Source organism: Diaporthe batatas (assembly GCF_019321695.1).
Source record: "Diaporthe batatas strain CRI 302-4 chromosome Unknown Contig00017, whole genome shotgun sequence".
Classification (NCBI taxonomy): domain Eukaryota; kingdom Fungi; phylum Ascomycota; class Sordariomycetes; order Diaporthales; family Diaporthaceae; genus Diaporthe; species Diaporthe batatas.
This window is the reverse complement of record NW_025408564.1, coordinates 750,678-778,138: the sequence shown is the minus strand read 5'-3', so window position 1 is coordinate 778,138 and position 27,461 is coordinate 750,678. Positions and strand designations below refer to the sequence as shown.

Below are 27,461 nucleotides of genomic sequence, written 5' to 3'. Positions count from 1 at the left end.
TAATCCTTAAATAAAATATTAAAGTTATTAACTTTCTTAAAGTTTTTATAATTAATATATTAACATTTATAACTAAAGGTAAATCCTTTTTAAAGGTTTTATAGGAAGGTATAATTATAGTGTTTTATTTAAATTAAAATAGTATTTTAAAATTAAAAAAGGTTTAGATATTATTAAATAATTATAGAATTAGATTATATAAAAGAAAATAGAGTTAAAATAAATAAGTAAAGAGATAGTTAATAGGTATTAAAGGTTAAATTAAGTTAATATTAAAGTTAATAATAAGTTAAATTTTATAATATTAATAATAATAATTAAATAAGTTTTTATTATAAATAAAATTATAAAGTTTTTAAAGTTATTATATTAAAGTTTTAATTAAAGTAAATTATATATTTAAATTAAATATTTATTAACTTTCTTTTATTATTTTTATAATTTAATTTTTATTATTATTATAATTAACTTTAATTTTAATTATTTATTAAATAATTTATAATTATTTTTAAGAAAGATATAGTAGAAATAAATTATAAAATATTAGATAAGTTTAATTATAATATTATTAAGTTTTAATATTATTTCTTTATTAAATTTCTACTTTTTATATAAATCTTTTATTAAATATTTTATTTATCCTTTATTAAAGTATTAACTTTATTAAACTTATATTAAAAGGGTAATAGTTATATTTTTAATTATTTAAACTTATTTTACAGTTATTATTATTATTTTTATTTTTATTATTTAATTTAAATTTATTTAATATTTAAATACTTTATTTTATTAATTATTTACTTTTATATTTTTTAATAAATATTATTTTATTATTTTATTTAAAATATAGTTCTATTTTATTTTAATTATTAATTATTAAATTAACTTTAAAATTAATAATTTAAGATATTAAAATAGAATTAACTTAGTTATAGTTAAGGTAAATCTTTTAGTTATAATAATAGTCCTTTTAATAGTAGTAGTAGCCTTTTATATAGCCCTTTTTAGGTTATTAGAGTATTATTAAATATAAATAGTTCATTATACTTTTTAAAATAATATTTAAATCTTTTAAATTTATAAATATATTATTAAGTTTTTAATTATTATTAATATTAAATTATATAATTTAATTATTTGATAATCGTTATATTAATATTACTTTTAACTATTTAATAGTATCTTTCACTCTATTAATAGTTTATTAATACTATAGTTTTATAAAGTTACTTTTATATTTAGAAAGAGTTCTATTTATATTAATATATCTATTTTATTATTTTAGAAGAAGTATCTTTCTTTATTTATTAATATTATTTAATTTAATAATATTATTAATTTTAAGTTAAAATTTAAAATAATATATAAATTTATTAATTATAATATTTAAATTCTTTTAAAAATAAAGAATTAAGAAATTTTAAGTTTTAATAAATTTATTAAACTTAAAAGAATAGTTTTATTTAAATTAAATTAAAAATATATAAGTATATATTTATATTTATTAATATTTAATTTATTATTTTAATTATCCTTAATGTTTATTTAAATATTATTATTAAATTAATAAAGTTTTGAAACTTTTAAACTTATATTATAAATAATTTTTATATTTAAAAGAATATACACCTTTATTATAACTTTAATATACGCTTAAAGTACTTTATATTTAAAATATTTTATATTAATAATTTATTTTAAAATAAGTTTATAAGATAAAAGATTTTTTATAAGTTTAATTATAATTTTAAGGATATTAATTAATTAAAATAGTTTATATATTTTATTAAGTTAAAGATTAATAAGACATCTTTTAATATAATTTTAGATATATCTTTAAATAGTTTAATTAAAAGGAGATTATTAAATATTATTTTATTTAAATTAATAATATTAAGATAAAGTACTTTTATTTATATTTATTAAGTAAATTATTATATTATTTAATTATATATTAATTATTTTTATAAATTATAAGGATACCTTTAATTTAGAATTTATTTAAAAGGAAGTAATTAAAAGGATAGAAATAATAAAATTAAAGTATAGATAGGAATTATTATAATAATATAATTATTAAGGCTTTTAATACTTTAATTTTAAGTTAGGATTTTTAAATATTAAACTTAATAATTTTATTTAGAATACTTTTAAAAGCTTTTAAATAAAAGAAAAGAGTTAAGATTAAAATAGTTATTAAATATAAGTTTAATATTAATTTATTAAATAGAGTTATAATTAATATTAATAATAATAATAATAACCTACTTTTATTAAATTCTTTTAATTTATATATTATACTTTATTTAAAGATAGTTATTATACTTTATTTAATAATAGTTAATATTTACTTTTAATAGTAATTTTTATTCTTACTTTAAATCCTTTAACTTTTCTTTTAAGTAAGGTATTAACTTTAATTAGTTTTATTATATTAATTTAATTAGTTTTAATTAGTATTTCTTTTTAATTTATTTAATATTAAGAATATTAGTAATATTAACTTTAACATTAATTATAATTCTAATTATAATAATAGTTTTAATAATTTTAATTTTATTTATATAAACTTTATTATAAATTTTAATATATTTATTAATATTTTAAATTATTTATATAATAATATTTTTATAAGATATAATAAGTTTATTTATTTTATTACTCCTTTATATAGTAGCTATTTTAATTTTAATTTAAGCTCTTAATTAAACTCTATTATAATACTTAATTTTATATTTAGATACTTATAGTTTAAAAAGTACTATTTAAGTTTAAATTTAATCTTAAAATAAGGAAAAAGTAAGAATATAAGTAGTGGAGGTAATAATAATAGCTATAATAATTATAGAAGTTATAAAAGTTATAATAATAATATTTATTTTTATTAAAAGATTTCTATAATTTTAATATTAATAACTTTATTAATAATAAAAATTATAACTATATTATAGTTAATAAAGATAGTTATATTATAATTATAAATAATAACTTTAAAAATAAAAATATTATTAATAAAATATTTTAATTTAATTTTAATATTATAAATAATAAAATTATTAATCCTTATATTTATAATATTAAATAAAATATTTATTTTTATTAATTATAAGTAAATAGTAAATAATTTAAATTTATATAATTAATTTTTAACTTTTAATTTATTTTTTAGTTAATTTTAACTTATTTAAGTTTGATTTTTTTAAAATAATATAAGTTAAAAAAATATATTTATTATTATTATAATTAAATATATTATATTTATTAACTTTAAAATAAATAATAAATAATAATATTATTTAAATATATTATAATTAATATTTATTATAATAATATATAAATATAGTATTTAATTAATAGAAATATTAGCTAATATAGTCTTTATTAAAATCTTTATCGGGGATATATAGGTGGTGTTTGCTTATAGTTAGTAGTCTACTTATAGTTAAATATTTACTTATAGTTAGTTTTTAGCTTATTATTAGTTATTATTTAACCATTAAACACCACTATAATCTTCCACTATAGTACCTAGGTAGTTTGTGCACTAAAGCGTGAAGCGAGCCACAGCTTGTTCAGCCCCGTCATGCCCGCCTACGCATCAGAGTGGTCGGAGTATAGTGTGAAGCCCAACTGTTTCTGGTCCTCTGTTCGATCTTTCAACTTGATAACCTACCGTACCAATCACGAAATCTGGAACATGCTGATGCCAAGGCTGATACGTCAACCGAATGTCTTGTCATGGGTAACACCCGTGGCGTGCTAGTACTGCAGGCGGTGAGTTGAAGGTGAAATTGTAAATCTACCGTCCGCGCGGTGCGGAGGTTACATTAAACACAGCCCGAACTCGGCGCGAACCAGTCATCTCCACCTGCCACCTTGGGGAAGACCTCATATCCACGGGTCTTGATGAAAGTCTAATGCCTCTGCAGGCATCCCAAACTTTAAATTATGCTTAAGCTTTTCTTTTAGTATTTCTACACTTACCAGGTTATACTTTCCCTAATCTACACTACTAGCAAAAGCGACCTTCGGTGAAGAAGCACTTTTTAAGGTTTGGGATGCCTGCAGTGGTGTACTAGTTTAGCTTGCAAAAGCAAATTGGCGAGTAAGGTAAGGTCTATTTATCAAACGGAACGCGAAGAATAAAGAGCAACTTTACTTGAGTTGAGCCGAACAAAAGCCATCCATCCTGATATCTCCAGAAAGAAATATACAAAAAGCAGAAACACTTGCGTCAGGCCTAATAACGCTATTTCGAGTAGTCACAGAATACGAATCTGCTGCCAGATCTTCTGTACAATCACAATGGAGCCGACTCTCAGGTTCCATATTGATTCGAGCACGCTCTCCTTCAAAGAGGCCGTGACGAGTTTAGTTGCTCTCTTCCTTGCCGTGACCGTGCTTTCACAGCTGGCGAACTGGGCTAAGTACCGATATAAGACTTGGAAGATCCCACTGGCTCACGATATTACCCTCTTCGGCAGAATATTTACGCGCAAAGCGGAAAAGGAATTTGTCACTGACTTTCAAACCTTGTCACGCAAAGGGCTATCCAAGGTCAATCTCTCCTGTCTGCTCTCTCTGCATTTCACTAACCCATGTTTGGCTCATAATAGGACAACAATGCATTTCGAATACAGACAGACTGTGGTGAAGTGATAGTTGTAGGAGGTCACCATGTTGAAGACTTAAAAGGCGACAAAGGACTATCAGCAGGCGACTACACAAAAATGGTGAGTCTATCGGCTAGGTCTTATTAACTGCGAAATATGGAATGTTCTTCTAATGTGTGGGTTTTTAACAGGAACTCATGGGCAACCTTCCGGGTTTCGATCCATTTTCTTTCGCAGGAGACTATCGGGAACTCATGCACACGGTCATCACAAAAAGGCTAAACCGTGCTCTTCGTAAGTGTCCGTCCTTTCTTATCATTTCTAATGGGATACTATGAACCAGGACACATGCTAATCAGTGACTCGGTCCTGCCAGCTCGACTCATAAGGGAACAATCCGTTGAGATCACTGATTTCTTGATGTTCAATTGGACAAACGCGAAGGGTATGTTAGGCGGAATAGCATCAATCACGCTCGGAAGTTTCTAACCAATCAAACCTCTACACTAGAGTGGCATTCTATTCCCCTTTACCAGATGCTCATGGGCCTTGTAGCAAGAGCGTCCGTCATGGCTTTTCTGGGCCCTGAACTCGCAACGAACGAACGTTGGATTGAACTCAACGCCCAATACACGGTTGTCGCAATCGGTGCTGTTCAGGCACTCCGCCCGTGGCCGCGCTTTCTCTTGCCTGTTGTGCACCACTTCCATCCCAGAACAAAAGCGGTTCGAGCGATACTTTCAGAGTGCAGGCAAATTATGGATCCGATCCTACAAAAGAGGCTGCAATCCAAACAAGGTAAAATGAAGCCTTCATCACCAGAAACTGCATTGGACTGGTTTGAAGAAGTAGCTTCTACACTTGGGCAAAGCTACGACCCGGTAATTGCCCAACTCACCTTTACTGTTGCGGCCTTGCACAGCACTACGGATCATATCTGCCAGATATTGATTGACCTAAGGGATAAGCATGAAGTTGTTGGTGCTGCAAGAGCCGAGTTGGTTGATACCATAACAAGACACGGATGGACCCAGACGGCACTTTCAGAACTAAAGCTTATGGAAAGCATCATGAAGGAGTCCCAGAGACTGAAGCCTATCAATAGAGGTTCGTACCAGCTTATACTAGATACGACTAGACTGCGATTCTCTGACCTCGTTGTCCAGTCATCAACAAGCGTGTGGTTACGGAGGACCTCCGACTTAGCGACGGTGTCGTCCTGCCCAAAGGCTCCCGTGTGGCCGTGTCAGGGGACCGAATGCAGGACCCTGACGTCTATGAGGACCCGGAACGATATGATGCGTATCGCTTCGTCAAGAAAGCTGAGCAAGGTCCGGAAGAAGCACGTTTCTGTGGCTACACATCTGTAACGCCCCATTCAATTGGGTAGGTTTCTCATCCTGGGGTTGGGGGTCAATTGAACCTTTCACTTTTACTAACCAAGACAGATTTGGCTACGGTAAACACGCTTGCCCCGGTCGCAGCTATGTTTCACAAGAAATGAAATTGATCTTGGCTCAAATCTTGCTCAAGTACGACTTTCGTTTCCCAGAGGGGTACCGACCGAGTTTCATAAACAATGGCTTTGATAGTATCACTGATATTACCGCTTCTTGTTTAATTAGACGGCGTGTAGAGGAGGTTAATTTCCCAGCTTAATTAGTACCCAAGTATCCCTCATAGTTCACTTAGCGAACTTATATAAGACACCTAGTCGCTGTAACTTTGCTCGCACCACCAATGACCATACTGGATGGGCTTGGAGAAACTAGGGCACTTCAAGCTGCCAGGCCCGGCCTATGTGCCCTTGTACGTGCAGCCCTGTGCCTCGTTGCCCGTCATGGTGTATTCCCGGTCTGGGAAGCCCGGGTTCCCGTCCCCATCTGGGGGGTCCGACGAGTCGCAGCCCAGATCCTTGCCGTCCTGCCGGCACAGGTAGTCGTTTGGCTCATTGCAAATAGACCACGAGCTCCTATCGAACGGGCGCCAGACGAACCACCACGAGTAGAAGAGGAAGAACTCGGTAGCGGTCATTTCCTGGGAGATCCAGAGGCGGTTCTTTGGTGCGGGAGGAGGATGAGGCTGGGACGGGGGCTGGGTCGTAGTAGGAGCAGGATGAGAGCCCCCGGACCCGTCAGTCGGCCAGAGAGTCTGGCCGCCTGGGCCGACGACAGCAACATCGGAAGGATAAGGGAACTGTACCGACATGCCATCGTCTCCAAAGTCGAGCTCGTAGTTGCTATCCGGCTCAGCGCCACACGCTGTGCACTAGCAGGGAGGCGGCGTGGTCGTCCTGGTGGCGCCGCGGGCATTGCATGCCGTGATTTCGTCGCAGTGCGTCCGCGTGGTCGTCGTGGTGGTAGTCGCCGCCCAAGGTATAGAGGAGATGACGGTCTCGGTGCAGACGGACGCCATCGTGGGCTCGCCGCAGTCGTTCTCGTTCTGCTCGCCGCCACCGACACACGACGGCCCAATACACGTGCCCTGGATACAGTCGATGCCAAAGCAGCAAAAGCGGCCCGTACACACGGTGCCTCCGCCGCCGCAGTCTGGCCCCGAACAGTCCGGGCCCGAGCAGCCTGCACACTGCGAGGCGTCCTTGCAGCCATCGCAGTCGTTGCCGGAGCACGGCGAACAGCCCGTGCCGGCGTCACAGCTCGGTTGGCCTGCTCCTGGTCCTTGACCGCCACCGCCACCGCCGTCGCCACTGCCACCGCTACCACCACCTGGAGGCGGCGGGTTGCTGTTGTCCACGGGCGTCGTGGCTGGGGGGCCCGGAAAGGCACCTGGCGGACACCAGCCTCGCGCTGCTGGACATGTCCCTCCCCCAGCCAATCCCTCGGCCGGCGGGGCTGTGACAGCGCTCCTGGTCACGTCCTAATCTCCATTAAAGGCCGTGACGGCCCACTCGTAGTTCCACGTGCCAGGAAAGAGGAAGGCAACATCCCAGCACGGCTCCGCGGACTCGCCGCCCAGCGTCAGCGCCTCCAGCTGGCTCGAGGCGTTGTTGACGTTCCTGTTGGAGAGGTAGTATCCTCCGGCGCCAGGGACGGCATCCCACGTCAGGTGGCTCGTCGTCGGGTCTGTCTCGTACACCTTGAGGCCGGTGACGCCTCCCGGCGCACCTCGGCCGGGCACGGCTGGGCGGGCGACAATGGGGAAGCCCGCGCCCACGCTGTTTCACGCCTCGATGGCGATAAGGTATGGGTGGCCTGGCACCAGCCCAGCCATAGAGGCCCTGCCGCCGGGCAGGAAGGCGCATGGCTCGTCCTTGTCCCAGTAGTAGACGTTGTACTGGGATATTGAGTCGCTATAGTGGCCTGCGGCGGGGTTCCAGGTAATATCATTGCTGTCCGCAGTTGTATGTGTCTTGACATTCATGTCTGTCCCGGCGGCGGCCGTCTTGGGGTGCGCCGTGGCCGTCAGCCATCCGGTCCAGTCTCCTTTACGGTTCCCCGCCGCGGCCCGGACACGGACTTGGTATGTCCAGCCATCACCGGCCCATCGTGTGTCCCAGCGGTTGCTTTTCACGGACCCGGGCGAGAAGCTGAACGGGGCGCCACCGTTGATGTTGTAGTCGACGTCGTACTCATAAGCGCCGTAGACTGTATATGTCCGAGAGCGTCAGCGATCATGATCGTCATTATCCGCGTCCCAGAATGGCAGCGATAGCTCTAGCATCTGAGCTTGAAAGTTTCAGGCTGAGGGGATTGATAAGTTATATTTACCTTTGTCCCAGGTGGCCGTGGCGCCCAGATCCGACGTGGCAATCTGGAAATTCGACGGCACTGGCAGTGGGCGAGCTGGAATAGCTCCTGGAACTTCAAGCAGCGCCTTGCCTATTCCTAAACCACTGAATAGACCGCCTGTAAAGCCTCGAGCGATCTGATACTCTCCAAGCTCGTTGGGATGCAGCCCATCATACGATGCAGGACACTGTTCCGAGTATTGCGGCCCGCAGTCGCACTCTTCACGAACTGGAACCCAGACAACCTGTGGAAGATTGAGTCAGCTCGGAGACATTCTGCGGCATCATGGCTAATGAGGTCTGGAATCAACTTACTGGGGACGAGGGCGTGCTCCATCCACCAACAGCTTGCTTCAACATCGAGTTGTAGCGGTCTGTCATCAGGACGAGATCAGGACGACCTCCAATGTATGTGCGATGGACTTTGCTCACGTCAGTAAATATGGACCTTTGTTTCCTACATATCTAGAAGTTTTTTACGTACCAACTTTCGCAACCACAAACTTCATGTTTGGGTTAGCGCGGCGCGCGTTGTTTATCAAGTTGCGCATGCTGTTGATCAACCCATCATGGATCACTGTAGAACCAGCCCAGGTCATTGAAGCCCAGGTCAATCAACATCAGATCCGCTGGATAGCTCGCAATCACATCACGGATCACACTCTGGTCCGTAGCAGCGGCACGGCCACTGACAACAAAGTGAGGCCTGTGTCATATGGTGTAAGTAAACATTTCGCAGCCGACGTATGTTGTGCTGGCGCAAAATAATACGACTACGGCGAGACAAAGGAGGAAAAGAAAGTATCCCGGAACTTGACAGAAAATAATAAAATAGAAACTCACATAGGCGTGCCCCCCACGCCCGCAGCATAACCACCACCCACTTGGGCGGCGGGTTCGGCGCCACAGCATTGTAAAGGAGTGGCTTCCCCGGCGGCGCGGGCTCATGCGGGTTGATAGTGCCAGCATAAGGCCCAACAAACTGATACGGAATGCCCTGGGACGGAAACCACTCGTGCATGCGGTAGCGCCAGGTATAGCCACCCTCACTGCCGTGCGTCATGGAGTCACCTAAGACCAAGACCCGCAACGAGTCGCCCTGCCGCTTGATGTTGCTGCCGGGGTCGGTGTTGGTCTCAGGGTGACTCGGCGGCGTCAGGTTGCCCAGGTGGCCACGACCTGGCCCACGTCGACCTCACCGACCGTTACCGGGAGAGGCGGCCAGGCCCCCGCCAGGGCGAGCAGGCTGTCGTAGTTGGGTATGTCGCCTGGGTTCTCGGCGGGCAGCGGGATGGGGTTGCTCGTGTTGGCAAGCTGTAGTTGGGCCGACACCGAGGCCTTTTGGGCCACGGCGTCGCTGAAGTCGACAGCGGCAACGCTGCTGTTCTCATTCTGAGCCGAGACGTGCGAGGGCCCAAGGTCGATGAATAAAGCGGCTGAGAGCCAGACAATGGACAACATGGTGTCTCGTGGTATCTGTGTGCTTCTCCCAAGTGCAAGTATGCCTATGTACTTGGGTAGAAAGACGAGAAAGACCAAGATAGTGATAATGGGAGTAAAGAAGGACCGCTGTCGTTTCTAATCCATACATATAAAACTGTGTTCGGCGCCTTTATTCATGGATGTAGTGGTAAACACACAGGATCCAACGTTTGAAAACACAATACCAATAATAGTGCAGAGAGAATTCAATACGTGATGAAGAACACAAATACTCGATAGTCCATAAGTGACCTCGTGTTAAAGGACGGCCGTGACTCCTTCCTCACGCTAACTGTACCTAGGTAGGTTACCTTAGTGCTTACCCAGCCAGGTATTTGACAGGCTGCTGTGGTAATAGCAGGCGCCAAGCTTACCGTGTAGGCATACAAGGGATGACCCAACAGCGGATGATCCCATTGTATTTATGTCCCCAAAACCGCCACCGTTCACTTGCTCTTGTCGCGTCTAGTCAGTTAGTCACTCTTGCCACACACCAAAATCAACCACTGCCATCGACTTGAACACGGCCATGCAGGATCAATCTGCTGGAGAGGAATTTCCGGGAGATGATCCGACCGATTATCTGAACCGCTTCCCATCCACGACTGTGATTGATCTCCCCCGAAGCCCCCCGAAGGTTCTCGATGAGCTGGGCCATGAGTTCCGGGTATGAGTCCCCCTCTCTCCTCCCTCTCTCTTTCCCCTGCAACCTTCCAAATTTTCTGATGTGTTCTGTGTTCTCACAATATTTAGGTTGGGATCAATGGATTTGGCCGTCTTGGCCGATCAGTCTTCTGCAAGGCGTGCGTACAACTCCACCCCCGACTATCTTGAAGCTGCTCACGTCTCGGAAATTTAGCTATAACACGCCCTACATCAACATTGTCGCCGTCAACGACCCTCACGTGGACGCGGCCCGAGCAGTAGGTCTAACCCCGCAACCCCCTTCTCTCTCCTTGCCGAGCCACGTATTATCAGCGTTCTCACAGCTCTTCCCCAGGCAACCCTCCTCCAGGAAGCGCACTCTCAAGGCCGGCTCGCCCCCGGTGCCAGCCTCGAAATCCACGCGGAATCTGCAGCCAACAGACTTCTGATCCACGACACTGCCACGGGAAAGACTATCACGGCGCAGTTTAGCGCGCAGGATGACCCCTCCATTCTGGGATGGGGCAGCCTCGGCGCTTTCCACGTTGTCGAGTGCTCGGGTTTGTTCACGACCATCGCGGCTGCGTCCGCACACTTGACCCAGTTAAGAAAGATCTACGGAGCCCATGATGACAGCGTAGATGGCGCATTCAAGGTGCTGATTGCAGCAGCGTCGCCTGACGCGCCGAGGTTCTACCCTCGCGTCAACTTGAGGGAGTGCCGGGTCGAGCAGAGCGTGGTTGCGTGTGCGCCGCCTGGAGATGACGAGCACCTCTCGGTACAGGGAAATGACGCTTCTGTCGATAAGACTCACATGTGGCAGTATGCCGATGATGTGGTTCAGTTATTGAGTGAGTCTCACGGTCTTCTCCTTCACACCTGGCGGACAGACGGCCGCAGATCGTCACTTTCAGGACCCGACAACCAACAGTACTAACACTACTTTTTCATTCCTTCTTCAGGCCTGGTGCTTGCGCGAGACGGCGCAGCAGCAAGCTGGGCTATGGTTTGGGAGGAGGGTCGCGCGCCCTCACTTCACACTCTGTTCGAGGAGTCATTATGCTGGGTCCTTAGGAATTGTCTCCCTCCAAGGGAGCTTTTTGAGTATATTGGTGAAGAGCTGGTAAATGGAAATTCGGAGTTCATGAATGTCAGTAAATGTTACTGCCGCGGATGTAGGATACCGCAGGGGGGAGAAGATTGGGCAACGGCAAGAAAAAGTGCTTAGTTCACTGAAAGCCTTTTCTTACCCTAGGGTTATGTAAAATAGGATTTATACACATTATCTAATAAACTATATAAGATAGTATGTGATAGTTTTCTCTATTTAAATATACTTAGCTTTATTATTTTTTTTTAAGTTTATATTTATATTTTTAATTATTTATTTTATAAAAAGTTTTATTATTATAATAATTTATAAAGTAATTTTATATTATACTATTACTTTATTTAAGTTTTATATAAGTTTCTTTTTTTTAAACATTCCTAGCTAACATAGCATTTAACGGTAAAGTTAGTTGTAATTTCATAACTTATTTACTGTACCTGCCCCGTAAGTACCCGGTGCTCCAGATAGCAACCGCGCCTTCAAGCAGACAAGTCCTCACCCATTGTGATGGACGCACGGATCACCCAACAATCCTCTCACAGTGGATCCCGGCAGTCACCCAATCTGGGCTATTTGGGCTCGTTTGCAGACCTAGCTTAGCACTCATTTCAACCCACAAGACACAAGAAACCACCTACGAGGGTCCACATTGTAATCAGCCGTAGACCTCGGTTCCCCATGTCGCCCCGCCCCAGGTCACCCACCGGCCATTCTGTGAGGATCTGCGCGGTTACCTAAACACATCAAATCACACAGATGCTGATGCTGCTATGCCCACCGTACCTATGCTGCCCTGGAAACCCAAAATACCTCGCTTTTGTTTCCTGGCTGCGCACCCCAGAGATGGATCTTTATTCTTTGCATTCAAACAGGTCTAGTTTCCCTAGTCTCCTGGTATCTATTTCTCCTCAAGTGTGATCTTTTTTTGAACCTTGATGAGCCCGTGAACCCACTCCTGTGGGGCTGGACTTGAGGTACAGTAACATCAGCGCTTAGATTATGCATGTTGGCTGCACTTCGTTTTTATATTGACTCGGATGTGCCCACTACTAGTGAAACGTTCAAATGGATGGATGAAGGTAAAACCAACTGGCGTTCTTACAATTTAGCTTTCATTTGTCTCGTAGGACTTGGAAAGTCTTCAATGTTTCCAACTCAACACTTCAAACTGTTGTTCAGAAACCGCTAGTCTTTTGTCCACGTCGTTTTTCTTGCCGACCTCGGGAGTTCATGTGTCAACTCCTTCCGCTTGATTACCCACAAATCCTCTCCACTAACGCGGAAACCAGTGCGCACCGCACAATTATTAGCAACAAATATGGATTCTGCTCTCATGGACCCAAACACAACACCCGTCATGATGCCGCCAGAAGGCGTGGTCCCGAATTTTGAGAATCCCATTTCTAACGCATACATAACGAGAGACGTGGGACTCGTGTTCTTCGTGCTCATGATCGTCTTCCTCGCGTTGCGATTGTGCAGTCGAGTTTTGGTCACTCGCAGCTATGGCGTCGATGATTGTGAGTAACATACTACAACCCGACAATTGTACCTAGTGATTGCTAACTTGTGCTCGCAAGCTCTCCATGTGCTCGCAGCAGTAAGTGAATCTGGTTATATTTCGGGTGTCGCTGGAGTGCGGTCATCTAAGCCGTTAGCAGGCGACTACCACTGCTTACTTTGGTATCCAACTTTCTTGTATGCTTAAAACTTATCCCCAAAAGCTTAACTAAAACAGAGCTTGTCTAACCTGAATAGTGCTCGATGCGCCTAATGGAAGACATCTCTGGGACGTCCCCATTAGTGTTTTGACAAATTCTTACCTACAGGTAATGCACCCCGCGAAGTGTCACATTATTACTGCGGCATCCATTAACAAGTAATTACTTACAGATCAACTTCACGTTCGTGCTCATGTCTGCAATCAGTATTATGCTTGTCAAATTATCACTTCTGTTCATGTACCTGCGCATGTTCAAGCCCGTTCAGCTGGTGAAGATATTTATCTACGTATCTATTGGCGCAGTGACCTCTTTCTATGTGGCGACCATCATCGCTGAGCTCGCGGTGGGGATTCCTCGGCCGGGTGAAGGGTGGCCAGCGGCTCAAATGAGATACGGAAACTTCGGACTAGAAGTGTCCGTTGTCAGAGGCGTTTTCGGTGTTATATCCGACTTTGTCATCTTCTTTATTCCATTGTCTCAGGTCATTCGGCTCCATCTGCCGCTGAAAAGAAAGATCACCCTGGTCTGTATTTTCCTCACCGGTCTGCTGTAAGTTGCCAGCTTCTCGTCCTGAACACTGCCTTTGGGAAGATTTTGTTTGGCAGCCTACTCACATGACGCAGGGCTTGCACAAGTTCTATCATTAGTTGTGTTTACAGGTTCAGGGAGCGTGGCGATCCGGACTTTACATGGGCCAACACCATGCCGAATACATTTTCGTAAGTGTACCGTGTTGAGTCGCTTCCTTGATGATCCGCGCCATGTGTATGGCTTTGCCACAAGACATGTCAGGAGGGGTTCGCCAACTGACTGTCTGCTAGCGTTGTGGAGATCACGGTGGGACACATCTGCGGCTCCGTACCAGCTCTGCCCGCGTTGATCACTTCCTTGAAAAAGAACCGAACCCTATTATCTCTTCTACAACACCTCCGATCAAGCCGTGAAAAAGAATACAACAGCGACGCAACCGCGTCTGCTTCCTCCACAGAAAAGATGAATATGCCGCCTAGCAAACTCAAAAGTCTTCTCACAGGGCTGCGAGCCTTCCTTCAAAAAGTGCACCTGATTAAGTCGCCAAAGAAGGAAAGAAGTCTCAGAATCTATAGGATTTCCGAGTATGACGACCTCGAATACGCCGAAGAGGTGGACTACCACGCCCATGTGAGGGACGGAGCCGCAGCCAATGCAACCACTTACGAATGTTAGGCTGAGAGCGACTCAAAACTGGAACCAAGAATCTCAGATCATGTTTGACGTTAGTGCGGCATGAGACTGAGGCCACGTGCCCACGTACTGTATTGTCTCTGTAATGTTATTGGCACTATAATTTTTTAGAAGCTAGGTCTTCAGTGTTTACCACTGTATGAAGGCGCCACATATGTTCTAATGTCCTAATGTGCTCACGTAATAATTACCATTGCGACGCCGGCCATTAGTCCTTTTCGGACAACTTCCAGTCCCGAGCGTTGCAATGTTCAATTCCTAGGTATTTGTATCCAGCTTTGACGTTACCTCGGATGGGTCCTGAACACTCGATTTGCTAGTTTGGGTGGCCCCAGCCACCCGACTATTAGGTCTGCGCCGCCGTTCAATGTTGGTTGTTGGTTTGCCGTAAGGCTACCAACATCTCGGACGAGGAACCCACTCCGGCTTAGCCCCAACCTGGGCTAGGATCGGGGAAACACTCCCGTGGTCAAGGTTGGCTGTTCCAGCCTTCTGGTACCCAAGCAGTGGAGCTGCACACGCTTTACCCTTGTTCGTCACTGGAATTCACAGTGCGGAGCTGGCCGTCCATCTTTGGCCATAATTCTACGTCGTTGCACTGAAGTCGCCCTAACTTGAACCCTAAATCCCAGATAAACAGGTTGCTAGAGTGTTTCCGTACTAGCCCCTTGCGCTGCTGCTTATTTGGGTACTACCAACAGCCCGCTAGTTGTTGGCATTCATCGGGTCTGCAAGGATCAGTCAGTGTAGAATGCCAGGATTTGCTGATCTGGCAGACAGGGCTCGTCCCCTTCGCCCTAGCAAGCCCCTAGAAAACACAGATTTAAGAGGACCAACACAGGTACTTATGTATGTGCAGAGGGGCGGGCCGCCAGTCAGGGGGTGTCAGTCCCCAAACTCATATTGCAATCCAGCGATCCGCCGAGGCGACCGAGATCACTTTTCAGTATCATTTTACAATTCTGAGAGTGCTCCTGCGCGGTTTCGACAAGCCACAGATCTTTTGCTTACTCGATCGATGACGACGTGGACAGTAGCGCGGGTCTTCCTTCGAGTTTGCTCCTGCCACGCTCCAATCATAATCCAACACCCGAATAGCTCACACGCTCCACTATATCACTTGTCCTGCATCGACCGGTAGCGAATGGCTGCATAGAAAATCACCCTTTCGCCGCCATTATAACCGATCAGTCTACACGGGGAGAACCCATCCAGTATCAGAACGTTCATAGTCCTTTCCCCTGTAGATTTATCTCATCCTGGTCAGGCCGATACTGGCTTGCTTAACTTCGTCTTCACTCCCAAGCCCAGACATCTATTTAAAACTCAACACACACATACATCTTCTTTGCGGCTGAGCTGGAAATCAATGCCCACCACCGTGAACAATCCACTAATTAGCCAAGCAGTCGCACAGCAAGATGCTCAAACAACTTGTGATTGCGGCCGGTGTGCTACTGGCTTCATATCTCTACAGTCGGTTGAGATACCTGCGCGGTAGACAGTATGCACATATTCCGCAGTTACCGAACCATCTTCTCTGGGGCCACCTCAAAATATTCGGAGAGTTTATGAGCCGGGGAACACACGACCGTCACCCAGGTATGCTGTAGGATGGCAACATTTGGACTACTAGAGTCGCGTTGTACGAAACCTGACTAACCGGGAAACATAGATAAAATCTTTGAAGAGATGTGGATATCCATTGGTCGTCCCCCCGTCATGCTCGTAGACCTGCGGCCTGTCAACCCTCCTATGGTTCTAGTCCCTAGCCACAGCATCGCAGAACAGATATCGAAGCCGTGTCAGTTGTTCCCTCTGAGCACGCCGAAGTCACCAACCTGGACCCATATGATCCCCATTATAGGGAAACGCGCCATTTTGAGTTTGGAGGTAAGGCTTCATGCTCTTTGTGTCAATGTCTCCATTTGGTCATATCACTCACTGACAGAGCTCATACAGGGTCAAGAGTGGAAGGATCTCCGCAAGAAATACAACCCAGGTTTCACAACTCAACATTTGTGGGCACTACTGCCACTTGTTCTGGAGAGTATGGTCCCTTTCTTGAAATATCTGGACCAATTCGCCATCTCAGGAGAAGAGGTCTCTCTAGAGAAGCTGATTTCGAACCTGACGTTTGATGTGATTGGCGCCGCTGTGCTGCATGCGGACCTCAACTCTCAACAGATGGACATTTCGAAGCAAGGAGAGCTCCCTCGACTATTCGCGGAACTGATGGATACATACGCCGACGACAAGAACAACCTTCCTTGGTGGATTGTTCCCTTGACCACACTGAGACGATACCGAGTTGCCAAGCGTATCGAGGTGCTGGTCCAAGACACTATACGGCAAAGATACACTGAGCTCAAAGAGGAAGCAAAAGGCAACCGATCTCGGAGTATTGCAGCCCTCAGCTTCCAAGACACCGATGCCCTCACCCCTCAGCTCCTATCAGAAACGTCAGATCAAGTCCGCAACTTCCTCTTCGCTGGGCACGACACGACCACTAGCATGCTGCAGTGGGCATTGTATGAGTTGAGCCGCACCCCGCGCGCTCTCAAGGCTGTCCGCGACGAGCTGGATGAGATATTCGGGCCACACGAAGTCGACCCCCTCTCCATGTGCGCAAGCTTTGCACAAAGCGGCGAGGAAATCTTCCCGCGCCTGCACTATATCAACGCCGTGATCAGAGAGACGCTTCGCCTGCATCCCCCGGCTGGCAGCACCCGCATGACACCCCCGGGATCAGGCTTCGCGGTCCGCGCCCCAACCGGCGAAGAGTACAACCTCGACGGGACTATTATGTACTTGTGTCACAGCGTCATACAGCGTGAACCATCCGTGTTCGGAGATACGGCAGATGTCTGGGTACCCGAGCGGTGGCTCGGCGAGGCCGGTAAGAATATTCCGGCAAGCGCTTGGCGGCCGTTCGAGAGGGGACCAAGAAATTGTATCGGTTCTGAACTTGCGAACTTGGAGTCCCGGATCATCATCAGCATCGTGGCGCGGAAGTATGATTTCGTCAAGGTAGGCCTGGGTGAGACCGACTTTGGCGACAATGGTCTTCCTGTGCTTGATGAGAATGGCCAGTTCAAGGTCAAGTCGCAGCTGTACAACGTAGGTTTCAGTCCCCCCTCCCCAATTTTCACACGCCGCATGAGATAAATTGTTTTCTGACACTTTTACTCAATCTTAGACCCGTAGGATGACCGCAAGGCCGGTTGATGGAACTGTGGTGAAGATCAAGCTAGCTGCCTAAGCTTGAAGGGGCGGTGCATTTGAGATCGGGCTGGTAAGTACTGCGGAATGGAAATGAGTGAAGTCGTTCATTAATGTCAAATGCAGTTACTTGTTTGTTGTACATGCTCGGGAATATTCTGTCTCAGCTAAGGATATTGCTCAGTCATAACTACCTAGATACATATATGTAGTCAGTCTATTGTGAACTCCAGATATATGTACGTGATGTTTGAACTTTTGTGATTTATGGGCAAATGATATTTGCCTGAAGTTGCCAATTGCGAACGGCAACAAGTCCAACCTAGCCAATTATGGCATCGAGTGTGGGGGCATGCATTTCTTCATGCATATTCGTATCACATGGTGAGTAAGCGGACAAAGGAGGGGCAGAGGAATGGCTGAGGCAATTCTTCACTGTAATCCCCAACACTTTCGAAGACAAAAAACCGCCTGCCATGGACCAGTTACTATTTCAGGGGCAGATTGAGGCTTGCAGGGCGAAGACGGAGGATGTGACTGGCCTTGAAATTCTTAACTATTCGGTACAGACATCACATCCCCACCGCCGGTCCGGAGCGGAACGACCAGGCTCTTGTGCTGACTCCCTTCATCGCTCATTAGAACTCGGCGATTAGTACAGCCGAGAAACTATCCGAACTAAGAACGACTGATGCTTTCATGAGCTTTTTGAAGCGTGAGGTACGACCACAGCACCAGAGCGCCAGCTTTCACATACAGGCGAGGGGGATCGTGGGACACCGCTGAGCTTGTACGACATAGACTCCTTTCGCGCCACGAGAATTAGCAGAGGGTGTCATTCTTCGGGATGGGATCAGGCTAATGCAAGCATTTCTGTCCCTTCTTACTGGTTTGCGGTTGACTAATGCTGTGCGTTTCCAGACTCCAAACGAGAGCTAAGGATGATGAAGCATTCGCTCCTGGGGTTATATCGCTTGATATACCATCGTATAAAGCCCTGATAAGAGAGTTCCAGTTATCCTTTCGTTGCATCGACTCCTCCAGCGCGGTTGGGCCTTGTTTTTGGTGGGCACATGTCGGAGATAATCTCGGTAAGTTGACATTTGTTACCTGATCAACTTACTCATCATGTAGAGAGTCAAAATAAAGATGCAGACTTATTTCAGATATGCTATGTCTGACTGATCGCAGAGTTCATATTTCGAAAATCCGACGTGGAATGGAAAGGTACTTCAAGAGGCTGGGAAATGGTACTGTCATACTCTTTCGGCACTGGCATAACGTCTGGCTACGTAAGGGGCAAAGGGGAAAAGGTCACAGAGAAGGGGAAAGAGCAGCTCAAGGATCACAAAACCTTGAAGAAGGTCCTCGACGATCTCTTTCTTTGTGGCAGGCCTGTCTCCCACCCCCTACTGCTGCCAATTCTCACGTTGTGCCAGGAACTATCATCCAGCAATGACAAGAAGCAGCGAGACCTGAGAGCAGAGCTTCGAAAGTTAGACCATGCCTTGATCGGTCGGTACACAGTGGCCCCTGCAGCGCACTACGCGAGCCCGGCAGACCAAGAACTAGACACACTCAGCCATAAGATCGCCGATTGTCAGACTGAGGTGCTACAGAAAAGGTCCCAGGCGTGGCAGAATGTCGTTGATCACGTCAAGGAAGCGACAAATCATTTCTGGGACCACTTACCGGCCGAGAAGAAAAGCCCGGAACTCACAAAGCTACACAAGACGCTGCTAGAGAGGCTCAACTTCTTGACTGTGAAGCTTCAGGGTATTGAGAATTATGCTCATGTCACATTGGAAAGACTAGGGATTCTTCGGGAAGTGGTCAGACTGCCTCGCAGCGTCAACTAGGGAAGAACCCTGATCTCCGATGTTGTTAGCTGACTATGATGACAAGGTACACAATATTATCAGTCAGAGAGAATCGAGACTGAATTTACATATTGCCATTCAACAACAACGATTGGCGTATAGCAGCGGGCGCGACAGCGCATCCATGAAGACTTTGACATTGCTCGGTTCATTCTTCCTGCCGGGAGCCTTCATATCCTCTCTTTTCAGCATGCCATTCTTTGACTTCAGCAAGGGTACGTGATGGTGTCTCCACTCAATGAGGTCTATGCGCCATGTCCCACGGTCCAGAACTTGCAAAAAGGCTGACGTTTCCACAACAGATTTGGATGGACATGTGTCGCGAAGCTTGTGGATATACTTCGTCTTGTCGACGCCTCTCACACTAGCAGTCTTTGGGTTTTGGCAGATGTTCGACAAAAAGGCCCAAAAGAAACACTCTCTCCATTCAGATGACGACGATGACGAAGCAAAGATATGGGCCAAATTAGAAGCTCGGATAATGAGGAGGATACGCGTCAGGACAGGGATCCAGGTGGCAGATACTTTTCCCGTGGGCCAAGCCACACCGGAGCGAGTTTGAAAGATGGACATGGGATTTGACTATGAATGGGAAAGATCAGGCAACAAGAGGCGAAAGACAAACGATGAGAACTGCCATTGCGATGTGAGCCTTACATGTGGAGCTCTTACTTAGGTATGTTCGCCGCGGGAACTTCCGTGTGACACTGTGTGTATCTCAAAGCCTGTCTACCTAGGTACCTGATGCAAGATCATGACTCTAGAATTATACTGCCTTTTCACATGGCCTGCGGCGATTTCGCGACTGGCCCGCTAATATGTATGCTTATGCCGAATGGCACATAGAGTGGTACTCAAAAAGGTGTACGTAGCAAGAGACCAAAGGCCAAGTATCCGTGCCAAACAATGCCGTTGAGATCATAGCGGGTCCATATACTCGTCACCTCGCCATTCTTATTGCCGGTCTTTTCCCGGACGGGATTTGGAAAAAGCTAGGACTTTGCTTTGATGCACTAAATACCAAATTAGTAATTCCGCCTTGTGGTAAATCTGTGTCGTCGAAGTAAACCGGCGAACGGTCGCCATCCACCCCGTCTTTGCGGTTCCCCTTGTTCACCGCTCCGAGACCGCTGTTGGACGATACGGGTCCGTCTCCACAGAATAAAACGTCGCCCAAGCCGCCTCGCTTGTCGACGTTGGAGAACATTTGATAAGAAACGACCCCCAAAAGCCCTCGCGATAAAAGTCTTCCTGAATCCCCGGATCGGAAGACCTACAATCAGGCCCCGGTAAGCAGCAATGCAATCTTTCCGGCAATCTAGACACCTGTTGAGCGCAGTAAAGGCGCAGTTGGAGCGGGACAAGGACAAGGCACGACTGCGGACCATCGACGCCGCCGAAGATAGCGAGCCAGCAGCAGAGACAGCGACAGCGACAGCGACAGCGACAGCGACGCTCAGGGACAACGAAAAGACCGACCCGGAGAAGGCCGCTTACGATGATGCCGAGCCGCACCGTCACCGGCGCACGTCGGCCGAGTCTGCCGCCCGGCCCTCGATGAGCAGCAGCAGCACGAACTCGGAACAAGTCTCAGATGAGCTTTCGAATCCTGCGCAGCGTGTGCCCACGGCTGCCACGCAGTACACCGCACGCGCGGCCCTGGGCCACTCACTCACGGGCGTGCATGCGAGAGACCGCCGCACGCATGAGGGCAAGGGCAGCAAGGTTTTTGTGGTCGGGTGGGAGGGTCCTGATGATCCTCTGAACCCGCGCAATTGGACGGTAAGCAATGACTGGAGTTGCTTTATGCCCGATGAGGATATGAAACTACAAATTCCCTTTGGTGCCATGCCTTTTATGACACCAACTGCATGTAGCATATAAGTCAACCCATCCGCAGGCAGACACAAACCCACCCCCTTCCCCTTAGTTTCTCAATCCTTGATGGCTAACTTCGGGACCATTAGTACGCCCGCCGCGTAAGTTGCACCCTCCAAATCTCCCTCATCGCCGCTGCAGTCGGCGCAGCCTCGGGGATCGATGCCACCGTCCTCCCGCAAGCCGCCGAATCCCTCGGCGTGAGCGAGGTCGCCGAGTCGCTCGCTACCGGCTTGTACCTGGTCGGCATGGGCATGGGCAGCCTGGTGGCCGGTCCCTTCTCCGAGACCTTTGGTCGTAACGCCGTTTACTCGGGGTCAATGGCCGTCTTCATGGTGTGGATCATGGCGTCCGGCCTGGCGCCCAACTTCGGGGCGCAGATCGTCTTCCGCTTCTTTGCAGGCTGCTCGGCGTCGACGCCGCTCGTCTGCTCGGGCGGCAGCGTGTCCGACATGTTCGACAGCGTCGAGAAGACGTGGGCCTTCCCGCTCTATGCGATCGCTGCGTTTGGTGGGCCCATGCTGGGCGCGGTCATGGGTGCCTATATCGGGCCGTCCACGAGCGTGAGCTGGCGGTGGACCGAGTGGACCATGCTGATCCTGTCTGGGCTGGTGGTCTGCTGGGTCTTCCTGCTCATGCCTGAGACGTATGCGCCGTTGCTGTTGCGGTGGAAGGCGAAGCACCTGCGGCAGGTGACTGGGGACGATCGGTTCCGGTCGGAGCATGAGATTATCAAGGCCACCTTGTTCAGTCGGCTCAAGGTCAGCATGACGAGGCCGTTTCTCATGTTCACTGAACCAATCATTCTTGCCATGACATTGTACCTGTCGGTGGTTTACATTGTGCTTTTCACATTCCTCATCGGATGGCCGTACATCTTCGAGTACACCTACGAGATCTCCCAAGGCCTCAGCAACATCATCTTCATCTCGATGTTCGTCGGCCTCCAGTTCGCCTTCCTCCTCGTACCGATCGTCTACCGAATGACGATAAAGCAGGTTAAGAAGGCCGAGTCCCGCGGAGAAGGCCAGCAATTCAACCCAGAGATCCGGCTGTGGTACGCCATGCTCGGTCCGGCTGTGAGCATCCCCATCTCGCTCTTCTGGATGGGCTGGACGGCGAGCCCCAACATCAGCATCTGGTCACCCATCCTCGCTGTCGCGCTGTTTGGCTTCGGCGTGATGGGGATTTTCATCTGCGCCTACATGTACGTCATCGACTCGTATGAGACGTTCTCGGCGTCGGCCCTCACCTTCGCCACCCTTGTGCGTTACATGGCTGCCGGCGGGATGACGATCGTGGGTATCCCATTCTACGCCAACATGGGCGTCCACTACACGCTGACGATCCTGGCGTGCATCTCGTGCGTCCTGGTTCCCGTGCCTCATGCTCTGTATAAGTGGGGCCATCTGCTGCGGAAGAGAAGCAAGTACGCTGTTTCTCGTGAGATATAGAGCAGCGGCCGCGCCATAATCTCAGGCTCGAGACACGAGGATACCATGAGTGATACGGATTGAGTTTTGGTCCATTGCAGTACGTCGCATAGGTTTAATTGTGCCGACTGGCATGGAACGTGTAAAACAGACTCGCGGTGCAGGTCGAGGATGGATCACAATGGACATCCGGGTTAAAATGTGATTCGTTTACCACAAGCAGACATCTGGAGGCAGGATACCCAGGTCGGTGAACAAGCCCGCGAGAATCTCGGGCATGCATGCAGTGTTGTAATGCATTTAATTAATGGTGTTCATCAAGGTCTAGCCTCGGTTTCTATGTAACGCCCATCCCAGATGCTCAAAATTTCTACCGGTCCAAAATGTCCTCCCGTTTTCCCTTCAGGTGTTCCCTATAGCAGAGTCGATGCGATGACTGCAACAGCAGCCAGAAGCAGGCCGGTGTTCCCCGCGGTGGAGATGCGGCCCACGCTCGAAGCCTGCACAACGGTGGCACTGTTAGATCCCTGAGAGGCACTCTCGCTCGCGCTAGAAACGACAGAGGCAGGGGTCGCAGCAGAAGAATCATCGCCAACAGCAGGAGAGGCATTGTCAGGAGCAGTGTCGGAAGAGGCAGCGTTGGAGTTAGAAGCATCGGAGGAGGGAGCAGAAGCATCAGAAGCATCAGAAGCACCCGCAGAAATATCATTCGCAGAGGAAGATGATGAGGCAGTTGACGAAGCAGGGGCCGCAGAGGAACTGACCGCAGACGAAGGGGCTGCAGAAGACGAAGAGCCAGAGCCACCCTTCTCCTCAGATGTGGTATCGCTGCCTCCCTGAGACTTGCCGCCGGCGCTGCTGCCACCAGCACTGACCGTGCCGTTGGACGACGCAGACCCGCCGGCGGCGGACGTACCACCCTGCTGAGAAGAGGAGCCAGACTCAGACGACGAAGAACCAGAAGCAGACGCAGGGGCGGTGGAGTTGCTCGCACTGGTGCTTGGGCTGCTGGGGCTCGCACTGGAACCACTTACCGAGCCGGAACCGCTACTTCCGCTGCCCGACGACGAAGAAGAAGACCCAGAGCCGCCGCTCGACCCCGACGAGGACCCGGAGCTGGGCGTGATGGCCGCCTCGGTGGGCGTGACGACCTTGGCCTGGCCGGCAAAGTCGCATGCCGTGCTCGCCTTCTTCTGGTTGGCGTAGTACTGGTTGAGGGCGTGCGTGAGCTGCTGGACCGGGTTGCACATGACGAAGTCGCCATATTTGCCCGTCGCGGCGTCCGACGTGATGCCCGCGCACGCCTTCTGGTCCATGCCGCAGATGGTGCCGAACAGGGCCCCGATCTTCTCGGCGTCGCCTGTCGTCGCCTCGGTGGGCACGCACGCAGACGAGGCTACCATGTTCTCGCACAGCGTCGCGTTGGGCGTCGGCGGGAGGGCCTCGGCCGCCTCCCACAGGCCCTTCGTCACGGCTGGGCACGAGCGCGGCACGTTAGTCGCCGTGTACGAGTTCATCGAGATGCTGGGGTTAGCTGTGTCGGATGCGGTGGCCTTGATGGCGGTCGCCAGGGCCTGGAAGTCCTTGCGGGGCGTGACGGTCGTGCCGGACAGGTCAACAAGACCTGGTTGGGTGGGTGGTTAGGTTAGTTCTCATGCTTTCTCCTCTACCTGTCTCGTGTCATTCAAAGAGAACCAAGTCGACCTACCAAAGTCGTTCTGCTCCTGGAAGAACTCGTAGACCATGCCTCCGCTCCAAACCTTGTTCATCTGGTCGCTGTACAGCACTCCAGTCTCCTGCCAGATTCTCGACTCGCCTCCGCCGGGGTTGTTGCATCCATACTCGGAGAAGAAGGCCGGAACCGAGTAGTTTGCAAACGCCTGGGTTCGCTCCTCGTATCCACTCGACTGGAACGTGCTCTGTCCACACCACTCGTAGATGTTGTACCCCCAGAAGTCAACAGCGCTGGCCTGATCCTGACCGCAGTTGAAGTAGTTGGCCAGGTTATCTCTGGTCTCCGCATCGTCGTTGGTAGCATAGCCAACACCCAGCCAGCGACCAAAGTTCTTCGACTTGATGTAAGCCTTTGAATCACGAACGGCGGCCTTGATGAACGCAGACGCGGCGGTGTTGGTCTTGTTGTTGGTGACCTCGTTGCCGGCGAAGAAGCCGATCGTGTTCGGATACTGGCCGAGGTTGTCGATCACGCCCTGGTACCGCGCGAACAGGTCCGTGTTCCAGCTGGGATTGTCACGCTCGACCGACTCGCCCGGCACGCTGAGGTCCGCAATCACGTAGATGCCCGCGTCGGCAAGGGCGGTCATGCACGCCTGGTGGTCGGCCTTGGGGTCGATGGCGTAGACTCGGATCGTGTTGGTGCCCAGCTCCTGCAGAAATGGGATATCACGAGTGCAGCTTGCCGTGTCCGCCAGCGAGTCGATAAATGTTGCCTGGTTGCCCTCTGGTGTACCGCCGGGGCCGATACCTTGTTGGTACGCTACACCCTTGATGAAGAATTGTGTGCCATTTGAAGAATAGAAGAAATATTGACCCTGTTTGTCTAGGTCATTAGATGCAGATCAAAGGGACCGGAAATCAAATTGTGGGTTTACCTTGGCCACGATGGGATCTATGGCAGCAGCAGCATTGCCTAGCAGCGTGGCGAAGACCGCCGTCTTGGTGAAGCTTGAGTACATTGCGTAGCGGGCGGTGTGTCAGACGCAGCGTGAGGTGACTTGGCACGACAAGCTTTGGCTCGTCTGCAGGCTTAGCGAGCTTGTGTATAATTAAAGGAGGGTTTGCCAGCAACTTTGAGAACAGGACGAAAAGAGCGACAGACAGTCCAGACTGATAACAGGGGGGGAAAGAATAATAGACTCGAGCCTCCGATGACGAAAGGTCTCGGGATGAATAATGAAGAGAGGGAAGAAACAGAAAGGTGGTAGGTCGAATTGAGTTGGGCCGGTAAGATGCCAGGTGGTGAAGGGGTCGGATTATTTCACAAACTACGCCCCGATGAGGGAACCCACCAGCAGGTATTGCCGATTCAGGGGAACACGTTGACGGAGCCCGGTAGTGACGAAGGTAGCGTTCTCACCAAGCACGAGACACTGCGCCCCCGGCCGGTGCGGAAGGCTAAACTTACCAGACGGTGTCTGACACACGAAGTTGTTGCGGTTGTGCTACTTCAGGAAGAACCAGTCGAGTCTGAAACACGGAGCGCCTCCGCCTGAACAACCACGTATCCATACCTGCGCGGCGCAAGACCTCATTGGGCAGCCGCCTGACATTTTCACTTCGTCTAACGGGCCGCAAGCTAATTGTGGATGTCATGAAATCTTCCGATCGTTTTTCGCATGCATGCCAAATTAGACTACTCCAACCTGTTATTATGTTTACCCACTTTGTATCTTGTATGCTGATATCTGAGCACGCGCGAGTGGATACAGTGAGGAAACATTCTAGGGTTAGGAGATTCCAGGGGCAGCTGATCCCTGCCCAATACCCGTAGTGTTACAAGGCGACACCGTTGAGAGAGGGTATGTTTCTGCTTGGCGGATCGCCGGGGCTGAATCGATGATCATTCCCGTCCTTGGCACGTGATGGAGTCATTTTGCGCTTCCCTGTGTGGATCACTTCAACAACGGTCTTGCACTCTGGGAAAAGAAAATCACATTGTTGGGCTCCTGTGAATTCAAACTTAGAAGCAATACTATAACTAGTTTTTGGCATGGTTAGCCAGCAAATACGAAATATACCCTAGGGCATCCTGTCAGGCCATGACTACCGGCACAATGTCATCATCCTCCCAGTCACATGCGACTGACCCGTGCACTTTTCTGTATCACTGTCTGAGGTAATCTTTCCATCAGACAGTCCCGCCAGGATTTGCCAACTCGAGTATCGAATCAACGATTCCGAGGGCGATGTTCCAAGGCCTCTCCGTGAGGGTTCGAGTGGCGGTGGTAGAAATTGCTCGGGGTAACAACTTAGAAGCCGACAATTGAACGGGTATGAAAAGAATTCTTGGCTGTTTTCATAAAGAAGGATACAAGACTTGAAGCGGCCATAAACAAACAACATATCCATATCTGACTGGACCTTAAATCTGAGTCAACATATGGCAGAGCTTTGCGCTTGGCAACACCTTTTCACAGTTACCAATCAGACCCACTGAATCTTACCACAGCCATAATCTTACTCGGATCCTCTCGGGCGTCTAAATGCCGAGGATCCTCTATACTTAGCAGAGCATATGCCCAGGCTGATTTGCTCTCGCGCAAGTGCGCACCCGGGCTGCCCGGTTGGTGCTTATCATTTTCGTCTGCTATCGGTCCCGATACCATGTTGCCGGTAACGCGTGGATTTGTGGGGCTCTGGTTCGCTGGAGATCCTCTTCGTGTGCAACGTCATGCCGGCAGTGGTGGTCAGCTATCTATGGATATTGGTCCGACTTGCGGTTTCCGACTTCCGGCCCGCCCTTCCTATCACGGAAATCGTA

At 47.3% G+C, this 27,461-nt stretch overlaps 8 protein-coding genes across 8 annotated transcripts; 6 read left to right on the top strand and 2 right to left on the bottom strand.

Annotated features, from left to right (window-relative positions):
- Nucleotides 1-4,730: 4,730 nt before the first annotated feature.
- KVR01_011915 (uncharacterized protein) lies at nucleotides 4,731-6,003 on the top strand (the record flags this gene model as incomplete). The annotated part of the gene is made up of 5 exons (XM_044789654.1): nucleotides 4,731-4,733; nucleotides 4,805-4,907; nucleotides 4,990-5,058; nucleotides 5,124-5,720; nucleotides 5,780-6,003. The coding sequence occupies 5 exons, from the start codon at nucleotides 4,731-4,733 to the stop codon at nucleotides 6,001-6,003; spliced, it is 996 nt and encodes a 331-aa protein (XP_044638996.1).
- Nucleotides 6,004-6,410: 407 nt separating this feature from the next.
- On the bottom strand, nucleotides 6,411-7,028 carry KVR01_011981 (uncharacterized protein; the record flags this gene model as incomplete). Its single annotated transcript, XM_044791513.1, has 2 exons — nucleotides 6,411-6,852; nucleotides 7,024-7,028. The coding sequence occupies 2 exons, from the start codon at nucleotides 7,026-7,028 to the stop codon at nucleotides 6,411-6,413; spliced, it is 447 nt and encodes a 148-aa protein (XP_044639062.1).
- Nucleotides 7,029-10,372: 3,344 nt separating this feature from the next.
- On the top strand, nucleotides 10,373-11,425 carry KVR01_012027 (uncharacterized protein; the record flags this gene model as incomplete). Its single annotated transcript, XM_044787376.1, has 5 exons — nucleotides 10,373-10,510; nucleotides 10,597-10,646; nucleotides 10,703-10,766; nucleotides 10,844-11,339; nucleotides 11,403-11,425. The coding sequence occupies 5 exons, from the start codon at nucleotides 10,373-10,375 to the stop codon at nucleotides 11,423-11,425; spliced, it is 771 nt and encodes a 256-aa protein (XP_044639108.1).
- A 1,492-nt stretch (nucleotides 11,426-12,917) lies between these two features.
- KVR01_012086 (uncharacterized protein) lies at nucleotides 12,918-14,529 on the top strand (the record flags this gene model as incomplete). The annotated part of the gene is made up of 5 exons (XM_044782605.1): nucleotides 12,918-13,119; nucleotides 13,358-13,428; nucleotides 13,493-13,872; nucleotides 13,983-14,042; nucleotides 14,145-14,529. The coding sequence occupies 5 exons, from the start codon at nucleotides 12,918-12,920 to the stop codon at nucleotides 14,527-14,529; spliced, it is 1,098 nt and encodes a 365-aa protein (XP_044639167.1).
- A 1,439-nt stretch (nucleotides 14,530-15,968) lies between these two features.
- On the top strand, nucleotides 15,969-17,775 carry KVR01_011835 (uncharacterized protein; the record flags this gene model as incomplete). The annotated part of the gene is made up of 4 exons (XM_044788963.1): nucleotides 15,969-16,149; nucleotides 16,223-16,369; nucleotides 16,550-17,667; nucleotides 17,755-17,775. The coding sequence occupies 4 exons, from the start codon at nucleotides 15,969-15,971 to the stop codon at nucleotides 17,773-17,775; spliced, it is 1,467 nt and encodes a 488-aa protein (XP_044638916.1).
- A 455-nt stretch (nucleotides 17,776-18,230) lies between these two features.
- Nucleotides 18,231-20,418, top strand: KVR01_012096 (uncharacterized protein). Its single transcript, XM_044782110.1, has 7 exons — nucleotides 18,231-18,332; nucleotides 18,412-18,489; nucleotides 18,571-18,632; nucleotides 18,691-18,860; nucleotides 18,961-19,601; nucleotides 19,675-19,864; nucleotides 19,952-20,418. Exons 1-7 carry the CDS (start codon nucleotides 18,246-18,248, stop codon nucleotides 20,209-20,211), a joined length of 1,488 nt encoding a protein of 495 aa, XP_044639177.1. The 5' UTR covers nucleotides 18,231-18,245; the 3' UTR covers nucleotides 20,212-20,418.
- Nucleotides 20,419-20,948: 530 nt separating this feature from the next.
- Nucleotides 20,949-22,981, top strand: KVR01_011844 (uncharacterized protein; the record flags this gene model as incomplete). The annotated part of the gene is made up of 2 exons (XM_044790930.1): nucleotides 20,949-21,431; nucleotides 21,617-22,981. The coding sequence occupies 2 exons, from the start codon at nucleotides 20,949-20,951 to the stop codon at nucleotides 22,979-22,981; spliced, it is 1,848 nt and encodes a 615-aa protein (XP_044638925.1).
- A 392-nt stretch (nucleotides 22,982-23,373) lies between these two features.
- Nucleotides 23,374-25,854, bottom strand: KVR01_011900 (uncharacterized protein; the record flags this gene model as incomplete). The annotated part of the gene is made up of 4 exons (XM_044782199.1): nucleotides 25,573-25,854; nucleotides 24,669-25,512; nucleotides 23,995-24,584; nucleotides 23,374-23,460 (listed from the first exon to the last, which is right to left on the bottom strand). Exons 1-4 carry the CDS (start codon nucleotides 25,654-25,656, stop codon nucleotides 23,374-23,376), a joined length of 1,605 nt encoding a protein of 534 aa, XP_044638981.1. The 5' UTR covers nucleotides 25,657-25,854.
- Nucleotides 25,855-27,461: the final 1,607 nt, after the last annotated feature.